At 41.9% G+C, this 19,320-nt stretch overlaps 1 protein-coding gene across 7 annotated transcripts in view; it reads left to right on the forward strand.

Annotated features, from left to right (window-relative positions):
- The window catches only part of SUSD6 (sushi domain containing 6), a 90,799-nt gene that overhangs the window by 23,302 nt on the left and 48,177 nt on the right, over nt 1-19,320 (forward strand). For 4 of the 7 annotated variants that reach the window (XM_016131253.2, XM_016131260.2, XM_016131257.2 and 1 more), the window contains exon 2: nt 17,347-17,544. In XM_016131253.2, the coding sequence (XP_015986739.1) occupies nt 17,424-17,544 (121 nt within the window). In that variant the 5' untranslated portion in view covers nt 17,347-17,423. Of the gene's footprint in view, nt 1-147; nt 17,086-17,346; nt 17,545-19,320 lie in introns of those variants that run through there. The other 3 variants (XM_016131254.2, XM_016131255.2, XM_016131256.2) reach the window with 3 other exon arrangements.

The raw sequence follows: 19,320 nt of genomic DNA on the forward strand, positions 1-19,320 counted from the left end.
TCTTGACCTCATTGTGAGGGCTGAGACTCTGCTGTCACCTCCGTATGCTCATTTTGCTGGTGCAGATCCTAGAATGTGATTGATATATATATATATATATATATATATATATATATATATATATATATATATATATAGTAAATGTTGAATGATTAAGTCACCCCTCCTAGGCCAACAAGCCCCTGTGCACTCTGGGAGCTGTTCTAGGTCTTCCCCAGTCCCTGCCTCACCAGCTCTCTGAAGACCTGTGTGTGGGAGCTGGAGAACCTTGAATAGTGCTGAGAATTGTTTTAGAGGTTCTCATTCTTGCAAGGCATCGGGTGATGTTGCCACCCTGCCCTAGGTACTCTTTCAAGGTGTTGCTTCCACCTGGGATGGGCCCCGGACTTTACCCTGCTCCTCACCATCTCCAGTACTTGGGGGAAGGGTGGGCAGGCACAAGCAGATTGCTGTCTCTGCCAGCTGCCTGGGGCTGGGCCATCTGTTGCTTGCGGCAGTGGGTGGGGTGAAGGGTGAACAGCAACCTAATCTCCTTCACTGCTCTGACTACTTGGTAGAATCCAGCACCCCCTACCCCCCCCCACCCGCCTTCTTCCCACATTCTGCTCTCTATTCCAGGCCTCTGTTATGCTACCCTTCATCAAGATATTGTCTTTGTTCCAGCTGCTGCACCTCACCACTCTGCTAGGAGAACCCTTGCTGTGTTTTTGTTTACTCTGTGTGTGTGCTTTGCCCTTTAGACTATGCCCCCAAGAATCTTTATGTAATGTAAGACGCAGAAAAAAAAAAACTTTAGAAATGAAACTTTGTACCCTGTTGGTCTCTGTTCAGATGCAAATGATGAGTCTCTTCCCATCAGAGCTTGTACCTTTGGGTTCACCACCCCCTTTTCCATCCCTCCTCCGGAGGAATCTTTGAACTGCACTGGTGGGCCGAATCACTCAGGTGGAAAAGCTGGTGTTTCAAGCCTTGCCTCTTTCAGGCTTTGTTGGGATATAGGCAAGGAGAAAGTAACCTGTCCCCGTCACTCTTTGATGACTCTGGGTTTGGAGGTTCCGAATTGGTTGGTGTTTCTCTTCTCTTCTCTTCTCTTCTCTTCTCTTCTCTTCTCTTCTCTTCTCTTCTCTTCTCTTCTCTTCTCTTCTCTTCTCTTCTCTTCTCTTCTCTTCTCTTCTCTTCTTCTCTCTCAGTACACATAAAACTGTGAAAGGAGATGGGATCGGGAGACTGTGGACAGTCTTTTTGTCATTTTTACCAAGTGAAGAAGTGACAAAGGGACTAGAAGGGCAGCATACCCTAAACCAAGTCTTCTCAAACAAACATATGAATCACCTGGACAATCTTATTAAAATGCAGATTCCGAATCAATAGATCAAGGCGAGGGTGAGATTCAGAGTTTCTAATAAGCTCCCAAATGATGCCAGTGCTGCTGCTCCACAGCCCATATATTGTATAGCAAGGCCCTGGCTTCCCTCCTCTTCTTCTTCACACTGATTAAAAAGATTGACCTGGAGAAGGCAGGAGGGAGGCTGGTGAGGACATTAATATTTTAAATCTCAGAGCCTTTCACGTAGTATTTACAAAGCCCTTACCTGGTTCCTCGTGCCTGAACTGGCTTCCTTGGAGCTACCCTTGGCCCAATTTGGTTTCCACAGTGTAAGAACCTCTGTCCTTCAGGAAGGTGGATGTGCATACTCACAACAGGACTGGATACTTTCCCTTTCTCTTTGGCTCATTGTAAATAGATAAGGTCAAACCCAGCATTTCAAATATAATTTCAGAGCTGGGAGAACTCTTAAGTCATCTTTCTCAACCCCTCTCTTTCTACTGAGGAAGAAATGGGCGCAGGAAAGTTTTGCAGTATGTTTAGAATCAAAACAGCTGATAGCAGAGCTGGGATTAAAAGCCAGATGTCTGAACCCCTAAGCTCCTCTCTCTCTGAGGGACTGTAAACCCAAGTTAGGGTCAACAAGAAGATCAAATTGTTTCGACGACAGGAGGTAGGACAAGAGGCCTTCCAGTAGTGTGAAGGAATTTTGCACTGTGTGCACAACTGAAGTAGATCTACTGGCATTTACTGCTGCAGCTCAGCATTTATTCATGTAGGCCAGGGTTCCCAACTGCAGCACTGTCGAAATTTTGGGCCAAATAATTGTTTATTATGGGGGGTTGTCCTATGTATCATAGGCTGTTTAGCAGCACCCTGGCCTCTACCCACTAGATCTCAGGAGCATCCCCCATCTCCAAGTTATGACAATCAAAAATGCCTACAGATGTTGCCAGATATTTTGGGAGGATGTGTAAAATTGTCCCCAGTTGAGAACCACCAGTTAGGCAATAAGTAATTTGAGGTGGAGGGTCCCTCTTGCACACGTAAACTAGGGTTTTTTTTTTTAGTATGTGTTTAGTCTCAGGATTATAACGAAAATATAAAACAGATGAGGCCTTGGCCTTCCTGGGACCTTACAGTTTAATTTATAGTTTAGTGGAGACCAAAAATGCATGGCACAGATCAATTGCCATCTTCAGTTACCCTCCAGGATGTAGAGTCCAAGGCTTAACTCTGAAGAATGAGGTGCCAGCCCAGGGTACTTAAGAGGAGATTTTGCTGCCCTGGGCTGGATTGTATAGATAAGACTTGAGTATCTCTTATTTGCATCTTGAGTTATCCATACCAACCCTTCTCAAGGAGCATTCTTCCATTCTGAAAAACATTTCATCTGAATCTGTAGAGGTCAGTCAGACACATAACCCAACAGACGTGTAAATTTGAAGGTAAGGAGGCCTATTTACACTTAATGCTGGTAAGGCTAACTCGTTCCTTAATGAGATTTACTTTTTATTTCTAACTTTGTTTTCTTCTGCTTTAGGATGAACCCTCTGATAGACCTTTCTTGTCTCTTTTCCAGTGTATTAAGCAGTGTTGCCACAAGGCTATGTAAGAGCTACAGTCTGTAATGTTCTGAGTACAGAGGTATAAAATGGGTAAATGCCTATTTTGTGAGCCTAAGAAAGAGTCTTTACCCTTTTTCACTCTTCATAGGCTATTGTACTTACAAATGTCAAGGCTGTCATCTTGCACTCAGCACAGGCCTCCCTGAAAAATATTACTCCACAACACAAAAAGGACTAGTGATGGACACCTCACGGGTCTTGTCAACTTTGCTTTAAACAGTGTCACAGTGATTTTTTTTTTTCAATACTTTGAACATGATGCTCTATTGCCTCCCGGATTGCATTTTTATTATTAATTTCCAGCGTTTTGATTATGTACCGTATGTTTTCTTTTTGTGCTTCTTTTTTGGGAGGGTTTCATGAGCTGCTTGGATCTGTGGGTTTATAGTTTTTAGCAAATTTGGGAATTTTCCAGCCATTATTTCTTAAAAAAAATTTTTTTATGGCTACCCATCCCCTGTCCATTATATATACGTTAGGCTGCTTGACCTCGCCCCACTCTGACTGATGTTGTCATTCTGGATAGTTTTTATTGCTGTTTTTAAGTCCATTAAGTTTTTCTTCTACAGGGTCTTATCTGTTAATCCCATCCCATGAATTTTTCATTTCAGATATTTGTATCTTTCCTTCTAGAAGTTCATTTTGGGTCTTCTTCGTGTCTTCCATTTCTTTCCTCATCATACTCATGCCTTCTTTCTTAAACGCATGGAGTATATTTATAATAGATTTTAATATCCTTGTCTACTAATTCTATCATTTGTATCATTTTTAGGCCTGTTTCTGCTGTTTTATTTTCCTCTAGTTATGGTTATTTTTTCTGCCTCTTCGCATGCCTGTTAATTTTTTATTTGAAACTAGACAGTAAGTTTTATGTTGCTGGGTGCTGGAACTTTTGTGTATTTCTTTAAATACTTTTGGGCTTTGTTCTCAGAAGCAATTCAGTTACTTGGGATTGGTTTGATCCTTTCAAGTCTTGTTTTCCAGTTTCCTTAGGACAGGTCCAGAACAGCCTTTAGTCCAAGGCTAGGACGGTTGCAGTATTGAGGCTAAACCCTTCTGAAGAGTCCATTGATGCCTTGTGTGTTAGGAGATTTTTTTCCTACCTTGGCCAGTGAGAATATGAACAACTCCTGGCTCTCTGTGAGCCCTGGATTTTATGCTGCCTACTGTTTTCCACTGGTTCTTTCTCTGCCTTGCTAGTTTTCTCACACACGCACAGATCAGTACTCAGCTAAAGACTCAGGAGGATCCCTCTACAAATCTGGAGCGTTTTGCTTTTGCAGCTCCCTCCTTTCAATTTCTTTGTCCTACAAATTCTAGTCACCTTGGCTGCCCTAAATCCCCCACTCTCTCTCTCTTCAACTCAGCAAGATTATTTAAATCTTTCATGTCTCTTCTCCCTATTCTTTAGCCTGGAAGCTCTTTAGGGAGTTAGGTGGGGGCACTGGTAGGGCTCATTGTCCTGTTCTATTGTCAGATGTCTAAAAATCATTATTACATGTATTATAGCGGCTTTCTAGTTGTTTAAAAAAAGAGTAAATCTAGTCCCTGTTATTCCATCATGACTAGAGGTAGAAGTCCCTCAAACCATCACTTCAGACCAATATTTAACCTTGGATGCCTTTTTTCTTCCTGTGTTCACTTGTCGAAAATGGATTCATTGAGACAGATTTTGTTATCGTGGCATGAACATGTACATACACACTTTGAGCCTCCTTCCTATACCTCCTGACCATGGTCCCATTTAACTTTGGTGACTCATTGCACAGTTAGGCACAATCTATGAGCAAGTAGCAGGTGCTCAGCTGCTTTTCCATGAATTAGGCCCAAACAGCTCTGTGGGGGAAGGAGCATTAATACTCTATGTGCAGTGACCCTCCCATCTTACCTAGTCTTACTCTGTGTCAGATACTGTACTAAGCTCTTTAAAAATGTGTGAATCGTGGACACTTTGCCATTCTATGAAATAGGTATTGTTACCTCAGTTTTACATGTGACAAAACGGAGGCTTACAGCAGTAAAGCAGTACATCTAGGGCCCATAAGAAGCAATAAGCAGAGTCAGGATTTGAACTCCATTATGTGTGTGATTCTTAAAACCCACATGAATTGATCCTGTCATTAACTATTTAATTTTCCTCTTCTGGGCTCCAGCCTACTTTTCTGTTTTGTCTTTGACAGTTGGCTACATATCATCCATGTGTTTTCATTTTCTGCTTCATGTTGTAGTTGCTTGTACATGTGTCCTATCTCTTCAAGTTGACTGTAAACTCTTTAAGGGCATGTGCTTTCCCCTATCCTTGTACCTTTCCTGGATTCTGGTATATGTAGGTGCTCAATAAATGTATTGAATTAAGCCAGTAAGTTCCTTTATAATAAAGATACATATTAGGAATGAGTCCAGATGCCTCGTCTGGAGGAAAATAATCAGATTCTCTAATTAATTTATGATGTTTCTTTCTCATTTTCTGTGTTTATTATATTCTCTCTTAACAACTTCCAAGGTACCTCTGCCTGAACTTTGAGTAATTTAAGATTACTTTTTTAATTTCGATTTGGCGATTTAAGGGAATATCCTTTGTTATTAACTATTCAGATTCCTTTCTTCTAGGGTCCTTATTTGGACCCCCACATGGAGAGAACTGGAAGTATGATGAAGTTAAAACTGAATCATATAGACCTTGGTGGAGGGACAATTAGAGGGTTATATAAGGGCATAAGTGGTGTCAGGGGCATGGGGCTAATCAGAAGAGAAGGAATGGTGAGCAGGTTCCTGCTTCTCGTTTTTGCTTGGGGCCTCATTGTCCAACCTTGACATCTTACAAGAAGTTGGGTAATTTGCGAGTAAGAGAACAGGAAGAGTCATCATTTGGTTATAAATTAAGAGGCTTCTTGGAACAAGATAGAGAATATTTAGAGCCAAAAGACTGTATCTTGTTTGGCTTAAGTGCATACCTTGTTGGGGCTGTTAATCTTCAGTAGATGGAGGTAAAGAACATTCTAGAATCCTTAACCTTCACCAGAATCTCAGGGAAAAATACTTAGGTGACATTTGAGTAGGAAGGAGGGAAATGGTAGATACTGGGACCATATTTATGGAGAATCTTAAGGCCTGAGAGACACTAGGAAAGGTCACCACCTCTCTGGCCCTGTCACTAAGTCGACTGTTTCTTTTCACTCAGGAAGCCTACAGAAGAGGTAGCAGTTTCAAGGGAGAGGTGACAGGGTGGAGAAGATTTTTCATTGAACACTAAGGAAGCAGGCAACTTTTTAATATTCATCCCCTCAGCTTCTCCCTAGCTTTAGCTAACCGTTGCCTGTGGAAGTGTCAATTCAGAGGGACTCTCCATGTGAGATGTCTCTGTCTGGGCAGTTCAGGAAACCTTAACTCAAATCCTTGGGTTAAGTGAGAAGGTACAATTTATAAGATACAAATTTCCCCTATCCATCATCCACTCTTTTTTTCTCCCTTCTTTTCCGACTCCCTTCCCACCACCAAATAGTTTGCCCTTATTTCCACTTTCTCATGTTGAATTCATGTTCAAGTCAATATGATCTGCCCTGACCATTCTAATGAAACTACTCTCGATGAGGTCACTAGTGATCTCCTGGCAGCTGGATCCAATAGGCGTTTTTTAGTCTTCATCTTACTGGACCTTTGCTGCATCTGCCAACTCCCCCTCACATCTTCCTTGAATCCATGTGCCTCTCTTGACATCTGTGCTGCACACCTGGTTTCCTTGTACTTTGGGAGTATCTTGCATGGGCTCTCCTCTGATGTGCCTTTTTAAAAAGTTAGCGTTCTCCCCAGGGTTTTGTCCTTGATTCTCTCTTCTTACTCAACTCTTTTTCCTAGGTGAGTGCATCTATTTTGCATGGTTTCAACCAGCAGGCTTAAAACTCCAGACCTGTATCTCAAGCTCACAGTGCTCTGCAGAATTTCATTCTCATTTCTGATTTGCCTGCTAGACCTCTCTACGTGGAGATCCTCCAAGTATGTACAATTCAGCATACTCAGGAATAACCCAAACTAAATTTATGACATTCTTCAGCAAAATCTGCTTGTCTACCTTTGTTCTTTTACTCCTGTGGGGGCTTCTATCATTCACACAGTTACTTAGGCCAGAAACCTAGGCGTCATTCTTTATTATTTGCACTCATCCCACCTTATTAGTTTTTGGCATCTTCTACAGCATTTGGCACATCATGGAGATGGAATAAATGAATAAAAGAAAACATTTATTGATTTAATCTTAATTTAATTACAGTTTAGCACTTTGGTCTTGATAAAGCTGAAAGCCTCTGGTTACAGTCTAACTTTTGATTTTTGGCCACATTCAAATTAAGGTGAGGCACTTTTTAAATTTAAAACAGAATATTTTGTGGAAGGATTAGACATTATTAGAAATGAATGGATTGGTTGCTGTGCTGTCTTTTAGGGCTGCTCTGAGGAGCTGCTGACTGTTACAGATGAGGTGGATGAAGTCAGATTGTGCTGGCCCAGGAGGGTGTTGTCTTTGGTGCTCATGGGAGTAGAGACAATGTGTTGTGGGTGAACTTGCCACATGCTGCCTGTTTAATTCAACGAACAGGTTAAGACTTTTCCATTGGGAAGGGTAATAAGCCCCATTTTACTCGATGATGGATTTCTTAACTGTACCCTAGTGATTCTAACAAATCCTGAGGATGTATTTGTAACTGTCATGCTTTGCAGGTTTATCTCTCTCCTTTTCCATCTATCCTTCTAAATGAAAAAGAAAGAAAAGAAAAGGAGAAAGTGACTTAATCAGAGGATTTTGGAGCCAGAAAAACTTTTCGAGTAGTGGTCATCAGTCCTTACATTTTCAGACAATCATGAACATCGTGATAATAATGATTGATGGAATAACTATAATACCTACCAGTTTCGATGTCTCACTAAGTGCCAGGTACTATGTTAAGTGCTTTACATGCATTTCTCCATATAATACTTAAAATAGCCCTATGAAGTACCTATTATTAGTGCTATTTTAGAGAGAAAGAAACAGGTTCCAGAAAGACTGGATAACTACATTGGGGTTAAAAGTATGCTGAAGTGCAGGTATTGTGAGGAGGTAAAGCATCTTGCTTGCCCAAGGTCATATTTTCCAGTTAGAGGCAGAACATCTGTAAAATCCAGCTCTCCTAACTTCGAATTCAGTGAGCATGTATTTTTGTTTTGACATGAGAATTCATTCTCTGTGGTCATTTTTGTCTCCTTTCTTGCTCAACCCCTTTTTATTTCAGTGACATTGAATGAAGTAGAGGAAAGAGTGGTTTACAGTTGGGGTTTTTGGTGAGATTTTAAAGTTTATTTTTAAATAGGCAGCCTTCCCTGGCTGACTGGGAATGTAGCAGAAGGCCTGAGAACCAGGAAGTGACACAGACCTGTTTATACCATCCCACTTGGAAGCCTTTGGAAAGCGATCCACAGAGATGGTAAAAAGTAAACATAACTCCATCAGCTAGTTAGAGGCAGAACTTTTCTTTCTTGGGCTCACTATTTTTGACCTGGAGAAGGTGTTTCCTGCACAGCTATGAGTACTTTGAAAACCAAAATCTACACTTAAACAGCCTCTTGAGTAAATACACACACACCCCCACACACATTTATTTATTGTTACCAGACAGCAGCATTGAGTGGGTCTTGCAGATAAAACTATCACTTTTTTTTTTCTCTCTTTGCCATACTTTTTGTGAATTGTTCTTCTGTTTCCTTCCTTTTCTTTCTTTGCGATTAGTGCTGTGCATGCAAAACTGTCCTAAGAGCTCACTAAATATGTGCATTATCTTCAAGGTCCAGCTCACAGCTTTCTCTTTCACCTTTCCCCTACTCCCAGTCTGAAGTCTTTGTTCCTATCTCTTCTGTGTTCTCATGATACTTTTTAAAAACTTTTTTATTGGGTCCTAGTAACAATTTCACAGTGTCATACAGGTAAAGGTATAATTCTTCTTACATAGATTGTTAATTCCTTGAATAAGAACTGTACTCGCCCCACTTCATCTCTGTGATCACCGAAGCATTGCATGAAGACAGCCAGTAAATATTTGCTGAAGTGCAGTATAGTCACTGCAAACACAGAGCCCTAAGAACTCAGATTTAGCAAATCAGCTTTCCAGACTTTATTTGCCAAGTGGGTATTGAAGCCCGCTTCACTCAGTTCTGTTGAGAACTAAGCAGAGGGGTGCGATGACACATAGATGTTTCTCTAGGGTCTACGGACCAATTTAGCTACTTCTGACAAGCATCTGTTTTGCTACCTGGCTAAAAATTCAGGATTTATACACCCTTTACCTTCCTGTTTTATACCTGCTGCTACTTTGCTGTCTTGTATTGCCTACACAAATTATGTCTTTTGTATTTATCTTTTTTCCCCTTCGGTGAACAAGTAAATGCTGAGCATCTCGGGGCACGGAAAGAGGCAGAATTGGTGGTTTCTGAAGGAATTTACTGCCTGTAGAAATGCAGCTTACCACAGTTAAGTAACTGTGAGTGGACCATGGGGAGAGAGATGATTGGTTGTCCCGTTTGTGGTCCAGTAATGCCAAGGGTTCAATAGAGCCTTCCATGCTTGTGGGCTGAATTGATGAGTTTTCCAAGCAGATAGGCAACTAAGCTTAACCTTGTATTGGAAAACAAAAGAGAACAGAGCCCTTTGCAATAGGAGGAGGAGAGACTTCTAGGCCTCTTAGATTGCATTTATCTATAAAATGAGGGTAATAACAGCTATTTAATGAGATAATAAGTGTGAGATAATGAGTGTTACATACATATGCATACATATGTAACCCACATGTAAGCTCCATCCTCTAATCTTTTCTTGAAACATATTCAGACTAGGAGACCTCGTAGGTCCCCCTAGACACAAATATTACTTTAGTATAGACATACATAATTATTTAAGTTGGGGGGAGGGATTGCTGAGTTCCTTGAAAATATTTTTAGAATGTCATGGGAGAGAATTTTGGAAGTCATTTGTTTAACCTGTTGGCTATTCTTCCCTATTCTAAACTAACTTTGTGTTTTGAGTGTAATCTCAGGGCATATATTTCCAGCGCAGCTGAAACAGTGTCGTTTGGGAGTCTGTTGGAGGCTCAGTCACAGCCTGTTGGAGCAGGAAGAGGCCTTAGCCAACACTAATTTGAATGCCTGCTGTTCCAGACACAGTCTTGCTTCCTTTATGTTTATCTCATTTCCACCTCGCAACAACTCAATGAGGGGGGTATTGTTTATTCATTTTATAGACGGGAACTGAAACTAATTTGCCCTAGACCACCGGGCTAATAATATCCAAGCAGACCAGAGATTCTGGCCTAGTTTGCATCATCTTTCCATGATCCCAGCCTCCCTGAGAGATATTTAGTTGAACTGTTCCATTTTACTGATGAAACAGGCATAGGGAGGTGAAGTGAGTTGTCCTAGTTCAGCTCATCCCTTGTTGCTGAAGCTGGGACTATAGAAGTGGTTTCCTGCCTTAAGGGTTGGAAATTTATGGCGTAAGTCAGTCAAGTTCCTGCTCACAGGCGTTCAGCCTTCTCTCTCCCTTTTTCTGTCCAGTCTTGACTCTATCTTGTTTTGTTCTCTGCAGTCCTTCTCTCTTGCATGTTTTCTCTTTTTCTCGGCTGCTACAGCTCTGCAGTAATCCTTGTATGTGTAGAGGCTGGGGTGGTTTTTTTTGTTAGATGTTTGTTATTTTTGGAAAGCACTTTAGGAACGCTGTGTACGGATGACCTATACAAATGTGCTGATGGATTGATTAAGCTCTAAATGGGAAAGTGGAGTTTTCTGAGTTTGCTGCAATGCAGAGGGAGGTAGATGCTTGGATAGGTCTTGAGAGATGTAGGAGGAAAGGACTGCTTGTGCAGAACAAAGAGGCAGGATTCCATATTTCTTCCTTCCAGTCAGAACTTTTGACTTGTTTTCAGAGGAAATACTTATGGGCCCCTCCTATTCCCTAGAAGACATTCCAGATTTCTCAGAACTGAAAGGGCATTTGGGGATCATCCAGGCTCACCCCTGAGGACCAGGAAGAATGATTGGCTTGCCTGAGGCTAATCCACTGTGGATTGGAGCTGGGACTTAGGGCTCCCTCCTGCATTCAGGTCCATGCTTTAGTCATCTTGCTAGATTCTAGAAGAGAGATGTTGGAGACTATTCAAGAAGAAGGTTTAGGGATGGGATGGTAGAGTGTCTGCTGGTGTTCCTGCTGTCTGAAGCCAGAGGAATAGCGTAGCAGGAAAATGACAACCAGAAGATGTGGTGAGTAGTTCTGGGGGGCACGCCAAGGATACAAGGAATATCAGAGAAATTCAAAGGAACCTCTAACACCTACCCTACCATGGCTTAGGTGGCATATGAGGAAAGCTGAGGATTATTCTCGTGATTTATAGGAAGTGAATTTTAACAAGGGTTTGATGTTTGTCTTCTGGGCTTTGGAACTGGAGATGAAAAGAAAATAGATAAGGTAACCGTCTGGCTCTCAATGGTCTCAAAGTCCAATAGAAGACTCTGTGCCTATTGAATTACTTAGATGTTAGTGGCACAAAAGAAAGGGGAAGATACAGAGGTTAGCAAGATTGGAAGGAGCCATTTATCCACAGGGGGAAAAATAACTGACAACATCTATAAATAACTTAATTTTGTCATTTTGGGGGGAAGAGTCAGAAGCATGAATATCTGATCAACATTTAGATATCTTTTGCCGCTGTGACCCAGCCATTTCAGGGTGAGTAAGAGTGAAGAGGGTACATTTTGAAGGGAAGAAAAAGACAGGTAAGGAAGGACCTCCTTAGCATGTTAGTCACTTCTCTTAACCATATTCTCTGGGGAACTTTGAACTTGACAGAGTTAGGACTTCTCATCACCATGTACTGAAGTATAATCAGCTGGTTAAATTCTGTCCACGCTTTAAGAATGGTTCATTGTCTTCCCCCATCACGTGACAACATAAGGGTCAGTGAAAATGGTAAATCGAAGGAATAAACTTTCTCGTTCTAGACTCTACACCACCACCATCCCCTTTCTGTACTAGTTTGAGGCAAGAAAAGGATTTATATTGGTTTTACCTATCCAATTCCCTCTCCTAACTAATGGAGAGATGGGCCATAGTTTAGGAAATAATTTATCCTGAAAATTAATGTAAACTAGGCTGACCTCACAGAACTGTAGAGAAACCCACCTTGCACCTGGGAGCCAAGCTTCACAGAGTCAGGACCCTTTTGTCTCCATTGAGGAGGGGTCACTAGAGTGTGACTCAACCCTTCCCATCCAGCAGGACTATGACTTTCTCCACAGGGTAGACCCAATGCAGTCAGGCATACAGCTTGAGGAAATCTGGACCCTGGGGGACAGGGTGGCCCTCCTATTTCATGGTTGGCCCCACCTACTATTGCTGCCTCCCCAGGTTGTGCTCCATTTTTGAGGATGACTTCCAGGACACCTTTAATCTTAGCAGGCTCTTGGGTTAACCTGGAAGCATCTGTGACAACAACAAGCAAGCAAACCATGAGAACTTTGGGCTCGTATTCCAGGTTCTCCTTAACACCATGAGCCTGCCATGTTTGTCATCGTCATTTTGTGATGAGTAGTTTCTCAGATAGTTCTATGCTATCTTGGCTTTTGGACTATGACTGTAAATAGAAAGACCTGAGATTTTCCAATTTACAGAGTAGTCCCTCTTTTGTCACTTTGAGCCTCACTAGAGACTAATGAGATTCAGAGCAAGCAACAGCCCCAGTTTACAGATGAAGAAACATAGGCAGGGATGAGGTAAGTGGCTTCCTCAAGATCAGAGCCATGGCTTAAGAGCAGTGCTCTTCCTCTTGGAGGGTCATTGTGGACAGGAAATGAGTGTTCATGACATCACATTCAGCAGATCACAGTCACCCAGCTTTTGATATTCTCGGTTCACAGAGGTGGGAAAGGCCAGACCCTACCCTTAAGGGGCTGACAGTCTAGCTCATGGGGTCTCCCTTCACCACATTCTATTGGGGCAGCAGCACTAGTCCCAAGAAAGAAAATAAGGTGAATGAATGCAGATTTTCCATGACGCCTCACGCTGAGTTTCGGAGGGGAAAGCTGGCTGCTGGAGGGAGAGATGGCTTGGATGCCATAGAGAATTCTGTGGCTCTGAGAGACCAGAGAGAGTTTTTTAGATGTGGACACGGAAATCAGAGGATCTTCATGACCAGCCAGCTGGTTGGTGGCAGAGGTGGTTCCAACTTGTAGCCCCTGGCCCTCTTCTCTCTTTTCACCTCAAAGTTTAGATGTTATATGCCTTGTAAGGATAGGTGAGTGCAGGCTTTGAAAATGAAGCTTAGTTCCAGTTCTTCTTTAATCATAATTTTTAATTGTTTCTATTGTGGTAAAATACACATAAAATAAAATTGATCATCTTAACCATTTTTAAGTGTACAGAACAGTGGTCTTAAGTACATTTGAAATGTTATATGACAATTCATGTCTGTAACTTTTTTCATCTTGCAAAGCTGAAGCTCTGTACCCACGAAGCAGTATCACTTCCCATTCCTCCCTCCTGACAACCACCATTTTACTTTCTGTCTCTACTTAACCATACGTTTTTTAAATTAGGGGAAGTGGTCACTCATATACCAAAGGAACACTGAAGTGAAATGTATTCTTTTTTTTTGAAGTTTTCATGTACGTGTTTCTCTAGGGATAATGAAAACCTAGTCTTACTATGTTCTGAAGTGTTTTTCTTTTGATTTGATCTAAAGCCACAATTCAAGGACAGGCCTGCCAGCCAGCCTGCCTGCTTTCCATCCATTTGTCCTTTTGTATTCAAAGCAGATCCTTTCTTAAACTGATGAGATATATAGTGTGACCCTTTCTTCACAGTAGCTGGGTTCTCCCATTTTGGACAATACCCTGAGGTTGTGGAGATTGGCTTTTCTCTGTATAATTTCTAAAGCACTGACCCTTGGGCCAGCTTTGCATGTAAACACCCCATTGACTGCCCTCTGTTCACCTTTTTTCTTGGCAAAGCCTTCATTTCTGTCACCTCATCTATTCTACACTTGATTAGGTCTTAGGCTTCATGGCGAATTTGGTCCCTTAGCCCAGGTAGCTGCTTGAGCAGTAAGGTAGGAGCCAGCTATTTCTTTAAAACAAAACAAAACAAGAGCTCATTTGTGTGCATCTTTTCCCCAGTTCCATACTGTCTCCTCCCCATAGTATTCCAGAGTCTGGCAGACATTTGCTACGGGCCTGTCAGGTGCTAGGTAGGCCCTGTGCTGGCTTTTGAAGATTCTAAGTTGACTAATTCACAGGCCCTCCCTTCAAGGAACTTTGAGTCTAGTAAGGTGAGCCAGATAAACAAATAGATGTAACCTATTAGAGGTGCAGTCAGATAAGGGTGGTAAAGGCACTTCTGGAGTGAGAAGGGTTTTTTTTTTTCTATTGGAGGTGGGCATGGTGTGAAGTATCAGAAAAGAATTCCTCCAGGAGATGACCCTGTGTTGACCTCTGAAAGTAACTCTATACCTGGAAGAGGGAGCAGTCAGGTTAATTTGAATGTCATATAGAGGAAGGAGACAGGTGGTCTATAGGAAGGCCTTGCTACATTAATTTTATTTTATATTTTATCTTTGAATAGATAATGCATGCACAGGGTACAATACTCAAGGAGATTAAAAGGGAATACATTTAGTGAATAAGGAATTTTTTCCCTGTTAACCATTCAGTTCCCCTCTCCGAAGGCAGTTGTTAGCTACCAACTTCTTGTGCATTATTCCAGAGAAATTTTCAGGCGCGCGCACGCACACATGTGTCCATCCTCTAAAAATAACGCACACAAATGGTTTTCTTCACCTACTAATTTTGGAAGTCATTCCATATTACTACGACTGAACTGCCCATTTCTTTTTTGACTACTGCATAGTGTTCTGTTATATGGGTGTACGGCAACTTATTTAGTCCCCATTCAAGCTTTGCCAGTATAAATAATGCAGTGAATATTCTACATAGATGTCATTGCACACATGTGATTTCCGAGGACAGATTCTAGAAATAGAAATGATAAATCAGAGAATTATGTGCATTTTTGACAGATATTATCAAATTGCTCTCTGGAGAGCTCTACATTAATTATAAAATAATAAATTTAAGATTTTTTTACTAGGAGACTGCCCCTTCCCTGATCCTCTAAGATCCCTGCCAGAGCTTCTTAAATGAATTTGGTGTTATAACTTCCTATTCTAATCTTTGTGGCTCTGCATGGTTTTCAGGGTACAGTTTAAACTCCTTAGTTTAGCCTCTGCCTCTAGCCTCTGCTAAGAGAGCTGTGCTCTCATTGCCCTAATCCATTTGTTTGGTATCTCCTTTTCCTTCTTTTTCAGTAAACACATCCTTTAGTAGTCAGCTTAGCATCACCTCCTCTGGGTAGTCCTTTCCTGATGATCTCCACTCATGTACAGAACACCTAAGCACCACTCTGATCTGGCCTTATCTATTCACTACAGAAATATTTGTTGTGCACATGCTATAATGTGGCACAGGCAGGTGTCATTCTTGATGATCCACTGGTTGTTGCGTTGAGAGACCAGTGACTGCCTGGTAGGGTTACCTACTGTGGCTGCATGTAAAACAGCAGCACCAAAGGGCCATTGCTAATTGACTGATGGCTTTGGGCATATCCTTTAACCTTTTCAGACCTTCATTTTAGCATCTGTCAAATGAGGAGGTGAAGTCTGATGACCTCCAAGGTCCCCACAGCTCAGATCTCATTAATAATAGCAACAACATCCCTTGATTACTGAGGACTTGTAAAGTTCCAGGCACTGTGTCAAGTGCTTCGTTTTGTCCTAATCCTTATATTAGCCATATGAAGAGAGTATGGTTAGTGTTCCCATTTTATAGATGAAGATAACTGAGGCTAAGAGAGTAATTTGTCCATAATAGAGGAAACATTTGAATTCTGGCATTCTGACTTTGCCATTCTTAGCCACATAAATATATACAAATTCCACATGTTTATACACAAAATTTTTGTACTGTTTTGGGTCACTTGCAGACTTCATGCCTTGGCCTTTCCATTGAATCATCCTGTTTTACAGGAAAGGCTCAAGTTGGAGTCTGGGTAGAAGCTAGGGACAGAAGACTGTGACAGTCACACCTATTTGAGGACCCAGTGGCTAGCTCTATTCTTGAACCCCTGGCTCATGCTCATCGAAGACCCTCATAGCTCATTTTCCTTTGGACTGAGACAACTCATATTGCTATTTACAGTAACTGTTTTTAGAAGGGGAGCATAGGCCTGAGTCAAGGCTTCAGATAGGGATTAAAGTCAGATGATATCCCTGACAGAGTCTCAGGGGCATCCTTTATTAGGGTTGTAAATGGCAGGCTCCCCTATCTATTTACATAAGGCCTTATTAATGGAGAAGGAGATGTTTATGGAATGAAAATTAAAAAAGGATGTGTAATCATATTATTTGGAATACCTGTTATAAACTAGGATAAATGAAATCAAATGAGTTGAGTAAAATATAATAGGCCTGTATCATAATGTATTATCAACCCAACTGCTTCCCTGAAGGCATGTGGAAAAAAATCTTTAAAAATCTTGACCCCTGAATTTTTTTTTTTTTTTTAAGTTACTGGTTTCTACTCTTCTGAAGTCTTTCTCTGAACTAGAGCGGGTGATGGGGCTAATTAACAATTGTAATCATCCTCTCCCCCAGTCATTGTCAGGTACAGCCAACAAGTATAGCCTTTGAGGTCACAGGTGTGTCAGGTGAGCCTTGGTTAATTAGTTCATATTTGAGATTCATGGCTGTCGAGTCAGTCAGATCCTCAGGGGCTCATCTAGCCTCTGGTGGCTGAGCAGGCCAGGCCTGGACCCTTGGCTCCCACTCCTGCATTCCCTCTCTAGGCGGTGTAGTTCTCTCTTAAGACACGTGTTCTCTTTTTTTTTTTCTTTGCTTTCGGTTACTTGAACTTGCTTGGAGTCCATGTGGCAAAGGCAAAGCTAGGCTGTGTTGTAGCAGCTCTGGGTCAACAGCTGCCTCTCTCTTCTCTGCCGGAGCCTCTGAGGCAAGCAGCCAGGCAGAGTTGGGGCAGACTGAAAGCTTTGCTGTGCCTACAGATCTCCAGGTGAGCCAGAGCTTGTCTCCTTGTCCTATCACAAGGATCTGGCTCCTGGATGCTGACACTGATGGCAGCTTGCTGCAGGTTTTGGCGTTTTTCTAGGGAGGGATTGAAAAGCCACTTTATGTGCAGCAGGAATTTAGTTGCTAGAATTCTTTCAACTTTGTATGTGATTATGGCTTCCTTATCAAAGTGCCTGCTTGTGACTAACATGTAGATTAAGTTTTCACTTTACTTATCTATTTGTTTTTTGTTTGTTTTCTATAGGTGAATCTACCCTCTGGCTGACTTTAGAATTCTTCTGGCTTTTAATTTTTTTCTTTTCAAAATAAGACGGATAAAAGATGTGCCATGGCAGGATAGCACCAAAGAGTACTGCAGCGTCTGCCGTGGCCTCAGTGGGACATGGAGTGTTTCTTCCGCTGGTGATCCTTAGCACCCTCCTTGGGGACGGACTTGCCTCAGGTGAGTCTCAGCCTGTCTTCTGTCTCTGGGAGGGAAAAAATGCAATACCATTGTTTCTCCGGAAAGCTGGGATGGGGATCCTCTGTGGGGCAGTTACAGGAAGAACAGGGTCGGGGGGCTTTTGTGCTGTGGTATAGCAGGGAGCTAGTCCTAGGAGTATGGCACCAAAGGGCTTAATGAGTCAGATGGAGGATGGGTGTGTAGAAACCTCAGCCACAGTCATCAGGCAGGACAGAGGTGTGAGCTTCAGAGCATGATGTGTAGGTAAGGGTGCAGGCTTTGGAATCAGACCGCTTGTGTTCAGAGCCCAGTCTTACTACTTTTTGTCTCTGTGACCCTGAGTAAGTCTCTTTACTTTTGTAAGATGTAAGCCTCAGTTTCCTCAGCTGCAGGATGGGAAAATAATAGTACCTACCTCATAGGGTGGGTGTGAATATTGACCGAGATGAGACAATAGCACTTATTGTTAGTTCTTTTTTGGTTCTTGTCTTGCACTTTTTCTCAGAATGAGTACAGAGTTCAGGTATTGTAATCTAGTGAAGCAGGACCTAGGTGCTCACACTACAAACTTTGTAATCTTGGACAAGCCACTTAACCATTCTTTGGCTCAGTTTTTGCATCTGTCTAATGAAGGGGTTAATCTGGATAACCTTTAAGGCTACATCTAGCTCCCTCAGTCTATACTTTCATGATTCTAAGGACTTTCTGCTTGAAGGTTGTCAGCTGGAGGAGCCCTGGCAGGAGCTCGTATGCAGCATTGAGCCCTTTTGAGTTCGTATGGTCCTTATTGCCTTCAGTAGCGCTCTGAAGACTCTTCTAGGTTCTTTTCATGTGGTCCTCTAGACCTAGTGTTCTTTTCAGAAAGACATATTTAGATGTGTACCATAGGCCTCTGGGTTATGCTACAGAACCTTCCTCTGTATCTGCAAGTACCGGTTATGATTAAGCTCACCAGTAATGATACTCCTACCAGAGTCTCAGGAAAGGAATCTCAGCTAGATTCCGGAAGGGCACTTGGAGGGATTCTGGTGTAATACAGTGTGGTTTTAAGAGTCTCTACAGCTCAATGTTATCGCTTTCATTTCCTTTCTATCAGCTCCCACCACCCATTTACCCAGCACATACGGATAATGGTGCAATCTCATTGAATCTTATTTTTTTCTTCTGAATTGTTGGGAGAAACAATCACTGGGTTGTTTGTTTGTTTGTTTGTTTTTGTTCCATTATAGCCTTCCTTACAACCTACATACAGATTTTCTCTTCTGCTGCCTCTCATTCACCTCATTCTGACACTTAACTCAAACCTTTCCCATAAGCCTGAGACTTCCTTGGCTGTGAGGAGCCCCTGGCACAACCAAGGGGGCCACTGATGGTTGGGACCCCACAGTGTGAGCATCATGGTTATAAGAGGTTTCAGAGAAAAAGAAGGCCAGCCTACACCATGCGCAACAAAACGAAGCAGGGCCTAACATTCATAGGGCCACTCCAGAGCCAGAGGAGGCCTCTAGAAGTGATAGTCACAGAACCATAGAATATGGAGACCCTATCTTGTTTACCACTGTGTCTCTAGAGCAGAAGTGGGCAAACTGTGGTCCACTGGCCATATCCTCAGTGCTCTGTGCTTTCTATAGCCTGCAAGCTGAGAATGGTTTTTATATTTTTAAATAGTTGAAAAAAAAAATCAAAAGAATAATATATTTTATATTATGTAAAAATTATATGAAACTTACATTTCATTATCCATAAAGTTTTATTGGAACATAGCAACGTTCATTT

This window comes from Rousettus aegyptiacus, unplaced genomic scaffold, assembly GCF_014176215.1.
Source record: "Rousettus aegyptiacus isolate mRouAeg1 unplaced genomic scaffold, mRouAeg1.p scaffold_m13_p_3, whole genome shotgun sequence".
Classification (NCBI taxonomy): Eukaryota; Metazoa; Chordata; class Mammalia; order Chiroptera; family Pteropodidae; genus Rousettus; species Rousettus aegyptiacus.